This window comes from Micropterus dolomieu, linkage group LG22 (assembly GCF_021292245.1).
Source record: "Micropterus dolomieu isolate WLL.071019.BEF.003 ecotype Adirondacks linkage group LG22, ASM2129224v1, whole genome shotgun sequence".
Classification (NCBI taxonomy): Eukaryota; Metazoa; Chordata; class Actinopteri; order Centrarchiformes; family Centrarchidae; genus Micropterus; species Micropterus dolomieu.
In genome coordinates this window covers 23,658,571-23,674,243 of record NC_060171.1, presented here as the reverse complement: position 1 = coordinate 23,674,243, position 15,673 = coordinate 23,658,571, and the positions used below count along the sequence as shown (strand labels likewise).

Genomic DNA, 15,673 nt, shown 5'->3' with positions numbered 1-15,673 from the left:
GACCGAATATTAAAAGGTCCAAAGAGTAATCTAAGGAAGTGAGAGGACTCGCTTTTGCTCACTTCCGTCTTTGCAAGATTACAAAACGTCAGTAAAAATATCATATTCAATTCAAATATATCAATATTTATCTAAAGTTCGGCCTTGGGTTGATACCATGTTGATGAGCAGAACAATACAAATAGTCTACCAAGTAGTACACGATTTTATTAAAAATCCTTTGTTTAACAGGTGCACTTGTTTAATGTTTTTAATGATAAGTGGAGGGATGTTGATGTCAGTGTTGAAATGAGGCCACTGGCTTAAACGATACAATAGGATACTTTAATTAGCTGGCGACAGTGTGAGTTTAATATTTACATTTTATATATTTTCTAAAGATGTGCGAGATTTTTCCTAAAAATGTACTAACCTATAATTGTACTAAGGTCACGGTGACACTCCACTTGCTCTCTTATCTTGTGTAAATACGAGGCTAGAGAAGGGGTTATCTATCTTGATCGATAATAAAGTACAGGGAGCTCAGGAACGGTTCTTCAAGTGGAGTTTGTAAAATAAATTTTAAAAAAAATAAGTGAAAATGAAATCTGCTTCGATAAAAAAAAATGCTTTGCATGAGAAATTATGATGATGCATTTGAAACACAACACACAAAAATCTGAAACAGATTTGTTCACAATACACATGTATAGGCCACTGTGTAGGCTACATGGGCATGGATGTATTAAAATAATTATGACATTTGTGGGCCACATGATGTCGCTACCATAGTGGATTTTGCACATACGTAGAATACTCTAGAAATGTGATGTGAGGTGTCGCCAAAGCTATATCTAGTCATTCTTTCCTCATTGCCCAAATAGCCAACCTGTGATAGTGGTCGCAGGCAATTAACAAAATAGCTACACCAGAACTGTTACAATTAGGCCTATGGTTTCCAGTGGTGGAAGTATTTGCTATATATCTTTTACTTAAGTAAAAATAGCAATACCATCATGTATGGTCCTGCATTCAAAATTATACTTGTGCAAATGTGAAAAAGTTTTATCAGCTAAATGTAGGTCGAGGTGAATGTCTTATTTGGGTATAAACATTGTAAGATATTTCACAACATGCTGTCCTATAAACTATCATTTTTAAACCGACAGTCAACCAACAGTTAAGTTGAACAAAAACTGAAATACATCATATGTAAAAGTAGTATAGAATTATAAAATATCATAAAATATTACCCCCAAAATTCTACTTAAGTAGGCTAGTATTTGATTGTTTTCCTGCAATTCAAGGCAGCAGCTCCCACAAATACTGGTCTATTCTCCCTGTCTGGGAGCCACAGAAACAAACATGCTGCTGAAACACATAATACTTCAATGAGGTATAGCTCCCTACTTTGTTTTCTCTCTGTATCTGTATTCCATATTATATTATGTCTAGTTAATAACTCATGGTCTCAGTTTGACCAAGCCACATCAAACACATGATTACAACAAAAATATAGCCTAGTGGTTTATTCATTCAAAAAGAGCTAAGTGCAAGAGACAGAAAGAAAAATAGAAAGATATATTATCCAATGATGAATGAAAATTTCAAAACAAAATTGTATGTAATGCTGAACCAGAGGATTCTCTTAGGGTACACAATTCCATTCAGTTCAGTGTATCATCTTTTTAATAGATATTTACTAATTCATTGCATAACATTACAAAATGGGGCCATTCTTTATTATATATGTGCTAATGATAATGATATTTTAGTGAGAAAAACATTTGCCTCAACTGAGACAAGCGAGCAGAGATCTCGAACATCCAAAGAACTGATTAAAAATTCAAACTGAAGGGAAATCAGACAGAAGATCCACACTCTGTATTAATAAATGGCTCCCATCAAAGTATTTTAATAGAGCAGCATTTCGAGCAGATTTATCAGGCTTTTGGTCTGATTTTTAGCCTAGTCTGCCCCATTAACAAAGGATTGTCGGTGCAAAATCAATATTAAGATCCAAACAAATGTTATCAATAAGCTCAATGTCTGGAAAATGTAAATAAAGGCCATCTGCTTCTACAGCAGTTTGACTCCTCCTATTTGGGCGTCCCTGACGTCTTGGCCCGCCTCCGTCATGACGACTCTCTACTTCTATTGGTCAACAGAGAAAGCCCTGCCCACGTTACGTCTGGCTTCTGACCTCCTACTGGCTGTCGGACCGCCCACCGGAGCGAGGACAAAAACAATCGGCATCCCTCAGTACAAAAACAGGAGGACCTAAAGCGAATTTGGGTATATATATACTTTTTTTGTTTTTTTTTTTACCGACACGGACTCCACAGGAGGAGAAATGGTTTCTCCGGTAACGGTGGTGAGTATCAGCTTCAAAACAGCGTTGGTGTCTTTCACACATTAACCAGGAATTATTCTGGCAGGCTAGCTAGTTCAGCTACAATGTAACAACACTTCCGAGAATGATATTATAAAACCTTATTAATGTCTGTATCATTATGGTTAATTGGCGATTGTCTTGAGTTACTAATTCACTGTGTAACGTTAATGTTTTATTTGCGTTATTATTCATTACATAGCACGTCAAACTTTGTCTTCGAAGGCAGGCGCGTGCTCTTGATGTGATACTTAAATTAGCAGTAAATAAGACCGTTTGCTAAATTGCAGATGTTCTGCCAGGTGCCCTTGGACACTTCTTTGTCAGAGTCTTATCATTTTATAATGGACATTTGTATGTGTTGGAGACCCAAAGCAGGAACTTATGTGTTCCGTGAAGCCCGTTTTCTTGACATTCTAGCAGTGACTGTTCACGCTTTTCCTTCTCGATATTCCACGTACAGAAGGACGTTTCCACACATTTCCAAAGGCAGCCCCCGACAAAAAGAAAACCTGTCATGTGACGACCTTTTTTGTCTTTTGTTTTTCTTTTCCTGCGCCCCACAGTAACGCATGCGCAGAGCAGTGCTCTGTTGTAGCTGCCTTTCTTTTCATCTCCTTTGCTATAGCTGTGCTTTTACGTAGACTCTATTGTTTAGCCTATCCATTAGATAAATAATTAATCTAAGTGCACCTACAGACAATTGGTTATTTTGACAAAAAATGAGACCACTACATGAATTATTTAACCAGCCATAGCATCCTCTTACTTTGACAGAGCTATGAAAATGTTACCTAATTTGCAGGGGCCATGAAGGATGGTGTGGTGTAATGTAACTTGGCCTGTAGTAAACTCTGATGTGTAGTCTGTGGGGTTGCTGTGAGAGGAGCCTGTGTGGAGGAATGCTTGCTGTACAAACTGGTTGCCTAAGCAATGACGATGCTGTGCAGGTCCTTAGGTTCCTTAACTTTTATTGCAATGAATGGGAATGTAGAGATAAAACACTGTTAGAGTTTGTGGTCATCCTGAAACATCACATTGACTGTTGCAAACAAAAGACATCCTCTTTTCCTGCTCAGAGCTAAAATATATTGCGAAAGGGGATCATTACCCCATTAGATGTTGCTATAACTCTATTATCACAAAGACCTAAAAGCGACTAAATAAAGGATTTATTTTTATTTCTAACTCTAATTCAGGATTTAAACACTACCACACTCCATGCCACCTGGTAAACAGACTGTTTTGCTCAGAATTTATCAATGTTTGTCCTTTACAGATGATGTAGAGCACACACAGTCTCAGACCAGCACATAGGCTACTGTCCTTAACTAGTGTGGACTTTGCACTTTCTGGCAGGTGTCTGCTGTAGCCCAGGGATACAGTGGGAGTTTCCCTTTGCTTTTTGGTGTTAGCAATACAATTATTGAGGCGTCTGATTATTGTCCCTTATGATTAAATATTTTTACTGCACTCAGTCTTACTTACAAACTTAAAAAATTTAGGGATTTATATAATGCAGCAGAGGTTATGTTAAAAAGGTCCATGGTTCAACTGAGATCAGGTTTAATATTCCTCTGTGTGGAGGGACACCTGCATATCTTGTACTGTGCTGTACTGTACTGCTTGTCTGTAACTGACCTCAAGTTATCCTTGGAGTACAAGCAGCTGTAAGAGGGAAGGAAACAGTGTTGTGTGATGCTACATAGAAATAAAATTGTCATATGACTCACATGCCAGCCGTGCCTGCCAGTGCCATACTTAAGTTACAGTTCCCCTCTGCCAAATTTACACAAGAGTTTACAGGTCTTTTAAATGTTTACGAGTATCATGTTTCTGACACTCTGGTGTATGACCCTGAATGTTTGAATGGATGTTCATCCTGGCTGAATGTTGTTCAGTGTTTCAGTGCAGTGCTTTTGTGAGTTCATGGTTGGTGCAGAAGCATTATCGCCTAATAGCTGCAGTTGTTAGTTACTTTCTGGATTGGAGATGCAAGACAAGTTTGTGCTCAAAGAAGTTGCTGATAACGATGTTCATCACTCACTTTTATTTTTTTTCCCCCCCACATAATGCAAGATTGAATATTTTTCACGTGATTTTGCATCTGCTAGCTTGAAACTACATTGATTTATAGTTTAACATACTAAAAAAGCACCGCATGTCTGTAGATCAAAAGAACATAAAACAATTTGTAAGAATTATTTGATTGGTACCATTGTTTCTTTGGATTTAGATACCAGGCCACTTTGGAAAAAGTAGTCATTCCATCCTGTTGTTCACTGCAACAAAAAACCTGTTGCTTGTTAGTGACCATGCAAATACAGCTAATCATTAACTATATTATTCTTTAACAGAACACAGAAGCAGGTGTCAGCTGTATGTCACAGCCTTTCTTTATCATGGGATCATTCAGATGTCAACACAAGAACACTGATTCTTTTCATTTGCCTACCAAATAAGACTATAGGTTATGTTCTACAGTACAGTAATGTTACTTACTGCAGTCTAACTCTGATAAAGTGTGGCAGCAATCTCATTTATAATATTAAGTCTAGCTCACTAACCATTTTCGTTATCATATCCAATACATTTAACTATGCTGACATTGCTGAGCCTCTTCAGTGAAAGATTCTCAAAAAGCTATTGAAAAGATGTCTCCAGCAAGATGAGAGGAGGTGGACTTTCCCAAATGTCAGACCTTTTAATGTGAAGATGAAACCATTTTATCATGTTGTTGCTGTTTACATTCACCCCAGATGCAGATTCAAGATAATGCACTGTGTAATGTCTGGGATGTATATGAGTAGGCTATTTGTATATAAATAACTGTATATATTGTTTTATTTTATATGTTACCACATTTTAATATAAATTTTGTGTAGCTTGAAGGGACTAACAACTTTGTTTCGTTATTCAACCTTGTGCTTTATAATGACAAATAAATAACCTTGGACCTTGTAAATGGCTAAATGCAGTCAATGTAACATTGTCATGCAACGAGCATGGATTTGTTCTATGTCAAGCTGATAAAAATATTTCTGTAACATTGCAGTTTCCAGCATTTTGTGCCATCCCCAGTGTTTCGGCCTCTGTTATTGGCTCGCTCATTGGTTCGAGCATGGGCACGAACCGCTAGAGGCCACTAGGGGTGGGGGAAAAAATCGATACGGCATAGTATCGCAATATTTTCCCAGGCAATACTGTATCGATACACTGACGCCAAGTATCCATCTTTTATTATATAAATTGTACATGAGAATTTTACATTTTTGGCACTATAATAATAAAATCAATTGCTTTTTCAGGCTGTAGAAAAATAGCTTTCCTTTGGGGACGCAATTTAAAGTTGGATAAAAGTAATAAATTCTAATACATCGCAATATGTTTAAAATCGCATTAATATCGTATATTCATGCATATTGCCTATTTGTAATTTAACACTGTAATTGTAATAGTATTTTCTGAGTTTTGGGGGTTTTTTAGACATGAAGAAGAGTCAGTGCAGCGAAGACGTGGAGTTTTCATACAGTACAGCAGAGATGAGGGGACTGCAACAAAATTACTTGAAAGCATGTGTCACATCTTAGTCATTTATAAATGTCTGCAGTTCTTCCCCCATTTTTTATGCTTTCGGTCTTTGAACAAAGGAAGTATCTCATAATAGTGTTTGTGAAAGTAGCTTATAGTCTGTGTGACGGCTGTTATTAATATCTGCATACACTGTTTTTAATAGCACAGAGCAAGATAAGTTTTTTTTCCTGGTAACTTTGTGTTTTTAATCTCGGAATATTAACTCCCTACCCCTGCTCTTTAAATTTTACAATGGCCCTAACACACCATTGGATATTTCAGCCCATCTGATGATATAATGAGATAAACCTTTCGTGGAAGATTTGAAAGAGTACTGAAGCTTTTACAGGCTTTGTAGCATAGGTGTTTCCCATGTACTCAAGAGTTTGGTCTTGTCTCTCACCTACCTGCACCCCATTTCTCATTGTGTAGATACAGTAAGACATGAACCACACTGGAAAAGGAAACTGCAGAGTATGGCTTAAACGCAACATGAATAGAACCTAAGGTTATGGGAATCTCTGACTTCCTTCCACTTTCCTCCCAGGAATTTGTATTCACCCTCCAAAATCCCTTACTAGACTTCGGTGATCTACATATCTTTTGAGGGTTTTGTCCCACAGATAATAACCATGATCATGGATAACTGAGTCTTAATATCAGTGGGCAAGGGCTTGTAGATCCCAGGCAAAGTATTCTTTTACAGCACTTTATTATTAAATAATATAAAGGACCTGTCTGTGTAATGATGATGCTTGGAGCCATCCTTGAATCCCGGCAGAACAACAAAAATGTGTTTTCTTGTGTCATGTGCTTAAGTAGTCTGATAAATAAAGCTATGATATTGGCTAGTCTGGTAGTGCTGCCAGTGTTGTTTCCTCTGCTTGGCACCGGTCTTAATGGGATAGATATATTCACCATACATACACACCCACACACACGCATGCACGCACACACACACACTCATGTTTGTCATAAGACTAGCCTAGTCTTTATTTACGTCTCCATTTTTTTATGAAGCCCGGGCAAAGTACATAATGGAGAGAAAAGGAGTGCATTAGTTGGCATTATACACCTAGCTTTAGTTTTGCCTCATACTACTTGCTCCTGAAAGATGATATCTTATATGGATATGTAAGCAGAAAGCAAAATGTATTTTTGTTCCTAAAAGTCATTACGTAGTGTAGCCTCACCAGCTTGATTTTTGATACTTATTTCACATTACTTTCAGATCAATGAGAGAATTAAGTTGACGTACATATAATACCAGAATGGGAAAGTGTGTCCAAATTTTTGACTGGTGCTGTACATGAATAGTAGTAATGGAAAGAACTAATTACAGGTACAGAGGCATTAAAACATGGCAAGTTAAAGCACAAGTTATCAAGCTGTCACTTGAAGCTGCTCACTAAAATCCCTGAAAGTTAGAAATTGTATTTCACAATTTGGGTGCATAGTTGAAAATAAAATGTCCAATTATTGGTTCTGAAGATGCACCAAAGCCACAGTGGAAGATCTGAGTGAATGTGAAGTGCATATAACAACAGGGTATCTGTATTCTTGGCCAGTCCTTAGTCATTTTCGAGCTTCATGTGATCTTAATGATACAGAGAGCCAGTGTAGTTCAGCTTAACTGGAGTGATATGGCTCCACTATATGGTTTTGTCAGGAGTCAGGATTTTGCAGCTTCTTAATAGGCCTTTTTTAAAGAAATAGTGAAAAGTGCATCACACAGCATCCTGCAGGCTTTAAATTGGCTGCTCCATGGCAACATTTCGGAGGTGACGTAATGCTGTTTTGGTCACTCTGATGATGTGTGATTTAAAGGTTAAATCACAGCGGTAACACCTAGGCTTTTGTTTTTGTCTGACCATGCTTGTGACCATGCGTGAATTTGTGTCCCTATTGTTTGCCTGCTGCTTAGTCATATCTGCTGAACCAGGGCAGGCTTGCAGTCACTCAGATATTGCATCTGATCCTGTATGGTAATTTGGTCCTCTATTTTATTGAGCAGTTGTGCAATCAGGGGTCTTCACTGCCTCCCCTCCACCCGGAGCAAAACCACATGAACTAGAGTAAACTTTCATTTTCTCTCGCCTCCTCTCCTTCCCATCTCTCGCAACTACTCCACTTCTCCACTCCTAAATCCAGCTCATCACGAATGCCAGTAACCCCATCTCGCTCACTGTCCCCCTCCACTAAAGCTTCTCTTCCCCATGTTTCCTTTCTTCTGCCCTACTTACTTATTCTTTTCGTGAATATTGCAATCAGAGAATCGATTTTTGTTTGCGTCATTTTATTTTACCACAGAATGTTTGTGGAGAGGGATGCAAAATGGCCACTGGAAAACAGTTTGTTGGGACATCAAATAGCAGCCCAGTTTTTCAACCCTTTCCCTGTTGCACTATGGCACCCTTCTTCATCCTCCCCTCCCTGCCTTGCTTGTATCCTCCTCATCTCTCCTCCAGTGATCTCGGCACTAGTGAGTCCTTACTCAATTCCTCTTCCTCCCAACTCTGCCTCTCCTTTCTTCTCCCTCTTTGATTCTCAGAACCATAGGTGGGTGGTCTTTCCAGAGGTGTTGTGAAACCTTGTTCCAGTCCCGTTTTTGTATTTTTGTGACCCTGTTGGGCCTCATCTATTTGGACAGAAGGGAATATGAGTCATAGCACAGTTGGAAGGGAGAAATTGAGACTTGAATACACCACACAGTTCTCAACAACATGAGATGCAGAGAAGAAGGTGAAGTAGAGGAGAGGAGAAACAAAACAAGATGGGGAGAGAGTCCAAAAAGAAGAAAAGAAAAGGTTACAGGGAGTCAAAGGGACAGTGTGAGTTTTATTTTTATTTTTTGCATTTCCCCTTCTACTCTACTAGTTTCACTTCAGCCCCGAAACATGTGTATGTCTGTCTTGAAACTACTGACCACACAAAAGCTGCAATCCCCCCAAACACTTTCGGTATAGTATCCTTAAAACCCATACCTACATGTACCTAACCCTAGATCTAATGGTATCCAAAACGCCAATATAATAGTCCTAATGTTTAACAAATTGACCTGGACCGCTTGGTGGAAACGCAGCTAAAGCAAGCTTGAAAACCGTTCCAGTCCTAGCCTAAACCACCAAAAGAAAAAGTAACTTTGCTATTCACTCTTAACTTGAAAAAGATGTGAGATACTCAAACCCACAAACTGTTGAGTGTTTTGAGGTTTTTGCTTCCTGTGATATATTTCGTGTCCTCTGCTTTGAGATAAAAGCCCTTTTAATAAATCTACTTTAAGGCAGAGAAACAGTAGTATCACATTGTTGTGACTCTCTCTGCATAGAACCACTTCATGTCAGTTTCAACCAGCTATGACTCAGTTGATAAGTTAAATATTTAATCTGCTTTCAGGTCAAGAGTGAAGGCCCGAAACTGGTGCCATTCTTCAAGGCAACCTGTGTATACTTTGTCCTGTGGCTGCCCACTTCAAGCCCATCCTGGTTCAGCGCACTGATCAAATGTCTGCCCATCTTCTGCCTGTGGGTGTTTTTACTGGCACATGGCTTCAGCTTCTTAGGTGCTCACTCCAGTGCCCGCAAGATCTTGGCTGGCCTCATCTTTTCTGCTCTGGGTGATGCCTTTCTCATCTGGCAGGAGCAGGGCTACTTTGTCCACGGTGAGGAGAAACCTTACACACTCAGTCTCTTTGTTACAGTTGTTTCATCCGCAGGTCTATCTTCTTTCATATAGATTTGACATATTAAAGGATGCATCTGTTTTATTTGAACTTGGGGCTTATTTTTGTACTTTTGGTCATTGCTGTCATTAGCATTATTGTATCTGAGAAGGCAGTGACATCACTAATGAGGTCAGGTAGTCATGCAGGTTTGTAAATAAACAGGTAAGCTAAATTTACTTGCGAACAGCAGATTTGTTGTAAACATTCATTATGGTTTTCAGACTTCACACCTGGTTCAACTTTGACCAACTTTTTGTTTTAGTTTTTGGGAGCTCTCATTTCTCCAAATAAAGTGGTAGCTAATCTAAAAAAAATTTGGCTTGTTTATAAGGTGCCAAACTTGTTGTAACTTGTATCACAGAGTTCCCAGTTTTAGGAAATGACTTTGGTGAGTACAAAGTTATCATAACCAATAGAAACACAGGCCAAAACTATATAAATATAAGAGCCAAGTTGTAATAAACCTAAATTATCCTAATTTCTTATGAATTAGATGAGCTGCTTATCACCTCATCAGGTTTCACCATTTGATCTTTAATTCATGATTTTTGCATGAGTCTGTACTTTACATTGGATATATAGATAGGATGCGACTTTGTAGGACTGCATTTGGATTAAAATCACACACACACATATATATATATATATATATATGTCCTGCAGGCCTTCTGATGTTTGCCATCAGCCACATCCTCTACTCGTCTGCTTTTGGGATGAAGCCACTTAACGTGTCTGCTGGCCTGATTATCACTGCCGTGTCCTCTCTGAGCTACATGCTGCTGTACCCCTACCTGTCCGGCCCCTTCACCTACCTGGTGGCCGTCTACATCGGCCTGATCGGCTTCATGGGCTGGAGGGCCGTCGCGGGTCTGCAGCTGGCCAACGACCTGTGGACCTGGACCAAGCTGTCCGCCTGCCTGGGCGCTGTGCTCTTCATGGTCTCCGACCTCACCATCGCCGTCAACAAGTTCTGCTTCCCCGTGCCCCATTCGCGTGCCATCATCATGGCCACCTACTACGCCGCCCAGATGCTGATTGCGCTGTCGGCCGTTGAGTGCCAGGACGCGGAGGTGGCCAGGAAGAGAACATGAGGTACAGCAATGTCTGCAGCAAAGGTGGCAGCCACTACCCCACCCCCTCCGGCCCTGAGTGATCATGGACATATCTCACTGCCAGATCCCCAAACCCTCAACCCTCATCTCTGTGTGGCGTTCCCACACAGCTGTTACCATGACGACCATGTTGCCACGGTCCACTACCGTCTTCCCATGGCTATCACCCTACTACCCCACAAGTTTGGTAGTCACACACCTGTCTTCTTACCATGAAGAAATGGTAGTATTATCTTCAGCCTCTCCTGACAACAGTCTTACCTGCCTCCTCTGATCCTAGAATGGCTGTCTCTCAACCTAGTTACAATGGAGACAAGTGTAGTAATATTAACCTGCTATATATAGAGTGTTACTTTACTTTTAACTGCTATGTTTAATTTAAGGGAAGCATGTCACTGGGGACCTTCAAGAAGTGTGTGTGTGGGAGAGTGATTGTGTGTGTGTGCGTGTGTGTGCGTGTGCATTTATGTGTGTTTGATTAACACTCTTACCTCGCTTTTCACACAGTTTCATCACACACAGTCACCACACTGACTCCCACCACACACGTCTACTTTATGTGGTCCAATGATACACTTTAACATCTGATTTTTGTCACCTGTTTTGTATGCCTGAGACCATGTTAAAAATCGAGATTTTCAGTCTCTGTTGCTGTGTGTTCCCCTGAATTAAGGGTGCTATTCTTAAAGTCAGGAGCATATCCGCACCTGTTTTATTATCTGCAGTCCCTTACATTTCATTCACAACAACCACACTGCCTCTGTTCACTCCACTTTTTAACATCCCCAACTAATTCACACCCAGTTCTGCAGATGAATGAATTAGGATGTCCTTGATTAAATAGATATACAGAGAAATAATGACACAGATGGGAACAAAAAATAAGGCAATGAGGTGGAAAGGCAAGGAGGGAAAAGTTGCGTGACTGCAACAACCTCTGTGTATTGTAGTTTTACTGATTGAAAAGACTTATGTTAGGAGAGCTGGAGGTTGTTTGTAGAAGCTCGATTCTTCCTGCTGAGATGTTATTGACACTGTCCTGCTGTCACAAAGAGAACACAGTAAACACTGTGGTCGCAGCAGACCAGAGTAAACATTATAACATGCTGTACAGTGCACCTGCTTCTCCTTTTGGTGTTGAGTCTCTCAAGCGCTTCACAGTGTTTTGCCTGCTCATTTTCCAGAAACGTTGACATGCTCAAACACCTGACACCTACGACCCCTGCTGGTTTAGTTATTAGGAAAACTCCATGGGGCTCTGGAATAGATCCGCCAACCCATGCTGTCAGTGACCTGGGACCATGTTATGAAGACCGATAAGAAAGGACTGGAATCTTATTGTTTATCAACTTTCTGTCTGTGAATCTGGGCCCCTGACGGCATTCACTCACTCATAACGACACGCACAAAAACATGAAATTAAACATATACATTGACGTGGGCCAGCCTGACTTAAATAAAAAGCCCACAAGAGCGCAAAAGGAGCTGGCTAGTCATGTGAGGGAACAGTTATCCTATTATTCCCAATAATTCCCCCTCACAGGACACTTCATCAGCTTTAATCCTACAAAATCCACCCCAGCTAATCCCTGACAGGTTGGCTGATATTTTGTCTTTCATCTATCTTAACACCCCCCACCCCCAAACTTTCATTTGTTTCACTCTCTGCAAACGGTATCTGCTAGGATGGAGTGTCTTACTGAATTTTCAATCAGTATAATCTAAATCTTTCTTCATTATGTCAACATATATGTATGTTTTGAGTCTGTGTGCATGTGTGAGAGTGTGTGTATCAAATGTCTGTGTTAAGCTGCGACAAGTCAGAACCAACTCAAGGCCAGAAATGCTGTGAACCATCGTAGTTTATGTGGATACCTGCTGGATATCTTTAATGTATTCTGAAAAGGCTCTCTAGCTGTTTTCGTAGCCTTCACCTCTTGAGATTTGTAACCCCTTTATGTGTTTTATAGCATCTCCCTGAACATGTTGTCAGTTAAGGATGAATTTAAGGTAGAATTTGACTGGGGACAGTATATTAAACGTGGGATATATCCATTATTTAAGCTTAATTTGAACTTAGTAGTAAGCATTTCCATAGGGAGACATGTCTCCGCTTGACTATACCCCTACTTATAACAAGTATATGTCACTGGCTTTGATTAATACCACTAAGTTTGTATACTGTAAAGAACAATGTTAAAACAAATGTACACTAGCAATTGAAAGTATTAATGACTAACAACAAATAGCAAAGGGACAGGCTTTGTTTTTTAATGGTTCAGTCCACATGCACCTTAACATGATATATTGTGCTGTATAATCAACAAATTGCCATGGAAAAGAAATAAACCTTCTTCTGGGTCAATGACCCCTGGAGCTGTCAGTAACACACCCACATGCGCACAAAAAAAATCAGACAAATAATCAACATCAAAATGTTTTTTCAGCCACCATGACAGATCTGCAGGCAGACCATGGTGTTGACACTCATCAAGGTTTTTTATACATCAACAGCAGCACACAGTCTTCGTTTGACCAGGAAAGACACTCAAGCCCATGCGTCTGTTCCTGACTGCTGCTTTGCCCGATAGTTACTCAGTCTCCTTTTGACCTGTCAGCACAATATTTCTGCTTTGTCAGTGAGAAGTGTTTTATCAGTCCATCTGTGTGACCACTCCGTGACCAGCCCCCTGTCCCATGTTTTAAATTGTCCTCCCAGCATTGCTGCAAAGTCCAACTCTGCAGTAGTCTCCTTCTTCTCATCTCATCCACCTCACCGGCAGAACGTGTTCTGTCAACAGTTAATAAGCCTTTGTGCTGAAAGACGTCCACAGAGGCTTGCTAGCAGAAATGCATTTGTCTGCTCATGCTGTTTTAAATCAGGGTTTAGTGGAGTACAAGGAAAGATGCTGGTTAACATGACTGATTGTACAATGCAGTCTAAAGTAAAAACCACGAGGGGACGACAAGATTTAGTCAAGCCGTCTTATTCATCTTTGCTATGTGGGCAATTTATGTAAGAACTACTTTCTTTGTCTTCTGCCAAATAAAGCTTCCTACAGTCCTGGTGGCTAAATGCCAGAAGACAGGCTTTAGTTTGAAGTATTTCTGAGATTATTTATTGTTGGCCAACCCACACTTTGTAAAATCTCCAGGACTTTGGAAAGTGAAGTGAAGTGATAGATGAGTGGTAGCCTGTAAAGCAAGAAATAAACTCAAATACCATACTGAGTCAGTAAGTTGCCTGTTATTACACCTATCTGGAGGTGTGATTCACTCTGTTTCTCCTCCATCGTTTCTGTTTTTATTTGGCTTGGGCACAGATAACCAAAGCTGAAAAGCAGAAAAGCAAACTGAACTCATTTCACTGAGTGGAACTTGTTAGCATTAGAGCCCTCTCATGTGTCCAACAACCTTTTGTTTTGCAGGAGACAGAGGTCCCCCCTTGTTGGTGCAGGAGTGCATATGGCCTTCCACTTAGAAAGGGGGTTATTGTTGAGCGATACTGTAGCTGGAATTAGGTGAGGAGGTGAAATATGACACAAAGGGGAAGGCTCCCTTTCCATCCGGCCCTTAAGCTGCCATCCTGTCCCCCCACAGATGGCAGGCCAGCAGGCGCATCACTTTACCTCAGCCTGTCAACAGTCCTGTTGTTCTGAGCTTTGTGCGTGCAGACAAAAGGGACCGGAGAGAGCTGTGGGAGGCCAGTATGCTGCAGTAATGAGCTGGAACCAGTAGCTGTCGTAGTAGAGAGGGCCTGTGGTTCCACTTGGTCCTTAGGATAAATCTGCACTTTTCTTTGATTTTAAGTTTTCGCTTTCTATCTTTTTGCTGTTGTTTCTCGTGATCTATGATTTGAAAGCTTTGCTGTAAATGAGCTGTGCCCATTACCACACAGCGGTTAACAAACCATAGGGCTGTAAAGTTTATGTATCTTTACTCATGCATGACAAGTTGTTTGAGTTGAATCCTCCATGTCAACGCTCATCTAGTGACGGAAAAGGGCACACTAGACACGCAGGTGTTTTTATGACTGACGGGCCTCCAACATCAGTATGAGCTTATGACAGTAGGCCAAATCTTCCCTTTGTAATGATAATTTGAATCTATTGTGTGCTGCAATTTTCTGTAAAGCCAGTCAATCTCTCTTTAAAACTAGCAGCTATAGTGTTTTAAAACAAAAGGATTGTTGTGTACTGTATCCTTTAAAGTAAATGCCCTGTTTTACTTTCCTCTTTCCGTGTCTTTCTTTAAGAGAAGAGAAACAGAAGACACTGTTTTGATGTTGATTGTTTAAGTACAAGAAAGTAACGTGGGAGAGAATCAGCATTTTTCTCTAAAAGGCATTAACTGCTCTTGAAGTGTTACAAACCTTTTATATATAAAACATTATTTATCATTTATCCTTTTATTTGCAGAAAAGCTGCCCCAAATTTTATTTTTGCCTTTTGTATTGAACGCCCATTATAATGGATCATATGACTTCATTTTATGAACAAATGTTTTTTTTCTCTTATGCTTTTGTTCTGATACACTTTACCTTGTTGTCCTTGATTTTCACTTTGTGATTTATTTCTTTTGTGAGAATAGTTTCTTTGCTGTAGTGAAACTGCTATGAATGTGAATATCTCTTGGCAAAATAAATGCAATTACAATGCAACTTCAACCTAACATCCTTTGGTCCTTTTTTTGTTTATTTTGTCGTTTCCTAGAATCACAGGTGCCACATTCAAAATGTCAGCTGATATTTATAACTGTTCAGTGTTTTGTGTTTCTACAGAAGCTGTTGGCCCTCAGCAGATAAAGTGCCATTAAGGCCGAAAGGACTGGAGGACAACAGAGAGCTCTGTTCTAGTAACTGCTGCACGCTATTGTTTTGTCCAAAGTGGAAAA

The 15,673-nt window shown here is 40.0% G+C and overlaps 1 protein-coding gene across 1 annotated transcript; it reads left to right on the top strand.

Annotated features, from left to right (window-relative positions):
* The first annotated feature begins 2,200 nt into the window (after positions 1-2,200).
* Positions 2,201-15,451, top strand: tmem86a (transmembrane protein 86A). The gene is made up of 3 exons (XM_046036653.1): positions 2,201-2,353; positions 9,341-9,605; positions 10,332-15,451. The coding sequence occupies exons 1-3, from the start codon at positions 2,333-2,335 to the stop codon at positions 10,757-10,759; spliced, it is 714 nt and encodes a 237-aa protein (XP_045892609.1). The 5' UTR covers positions 2,201-2,332; the 3' UTR covers positions 10,760-15,451.
* Positions 15,452-15,673: the final 222 nt, after the last annotated feature.

Bases quoted from the DNA above. Each gene is read 5' to 3' on its own strand.
- tmem86a (XM_046036653.1), top strand. From the start codon at position 2,333: ATGGTTTCTCCGGTAACGGTG. The intron at 2,354-9,340 runs GTGAGTATCAGC...ATCTGCTTTCAG, and splicing joins TGGTTTCTCCGGTAACGGTG to GTCAAGAGTGAAGGCCCGAA. The intron at 9,606-10,331 runs GTGAGGAGAAAC...TATGTCCTGCAG, and splicing joins GCAGGGCTACTTTGTCCACG to GCCTTCTGATGTTTGCCATC.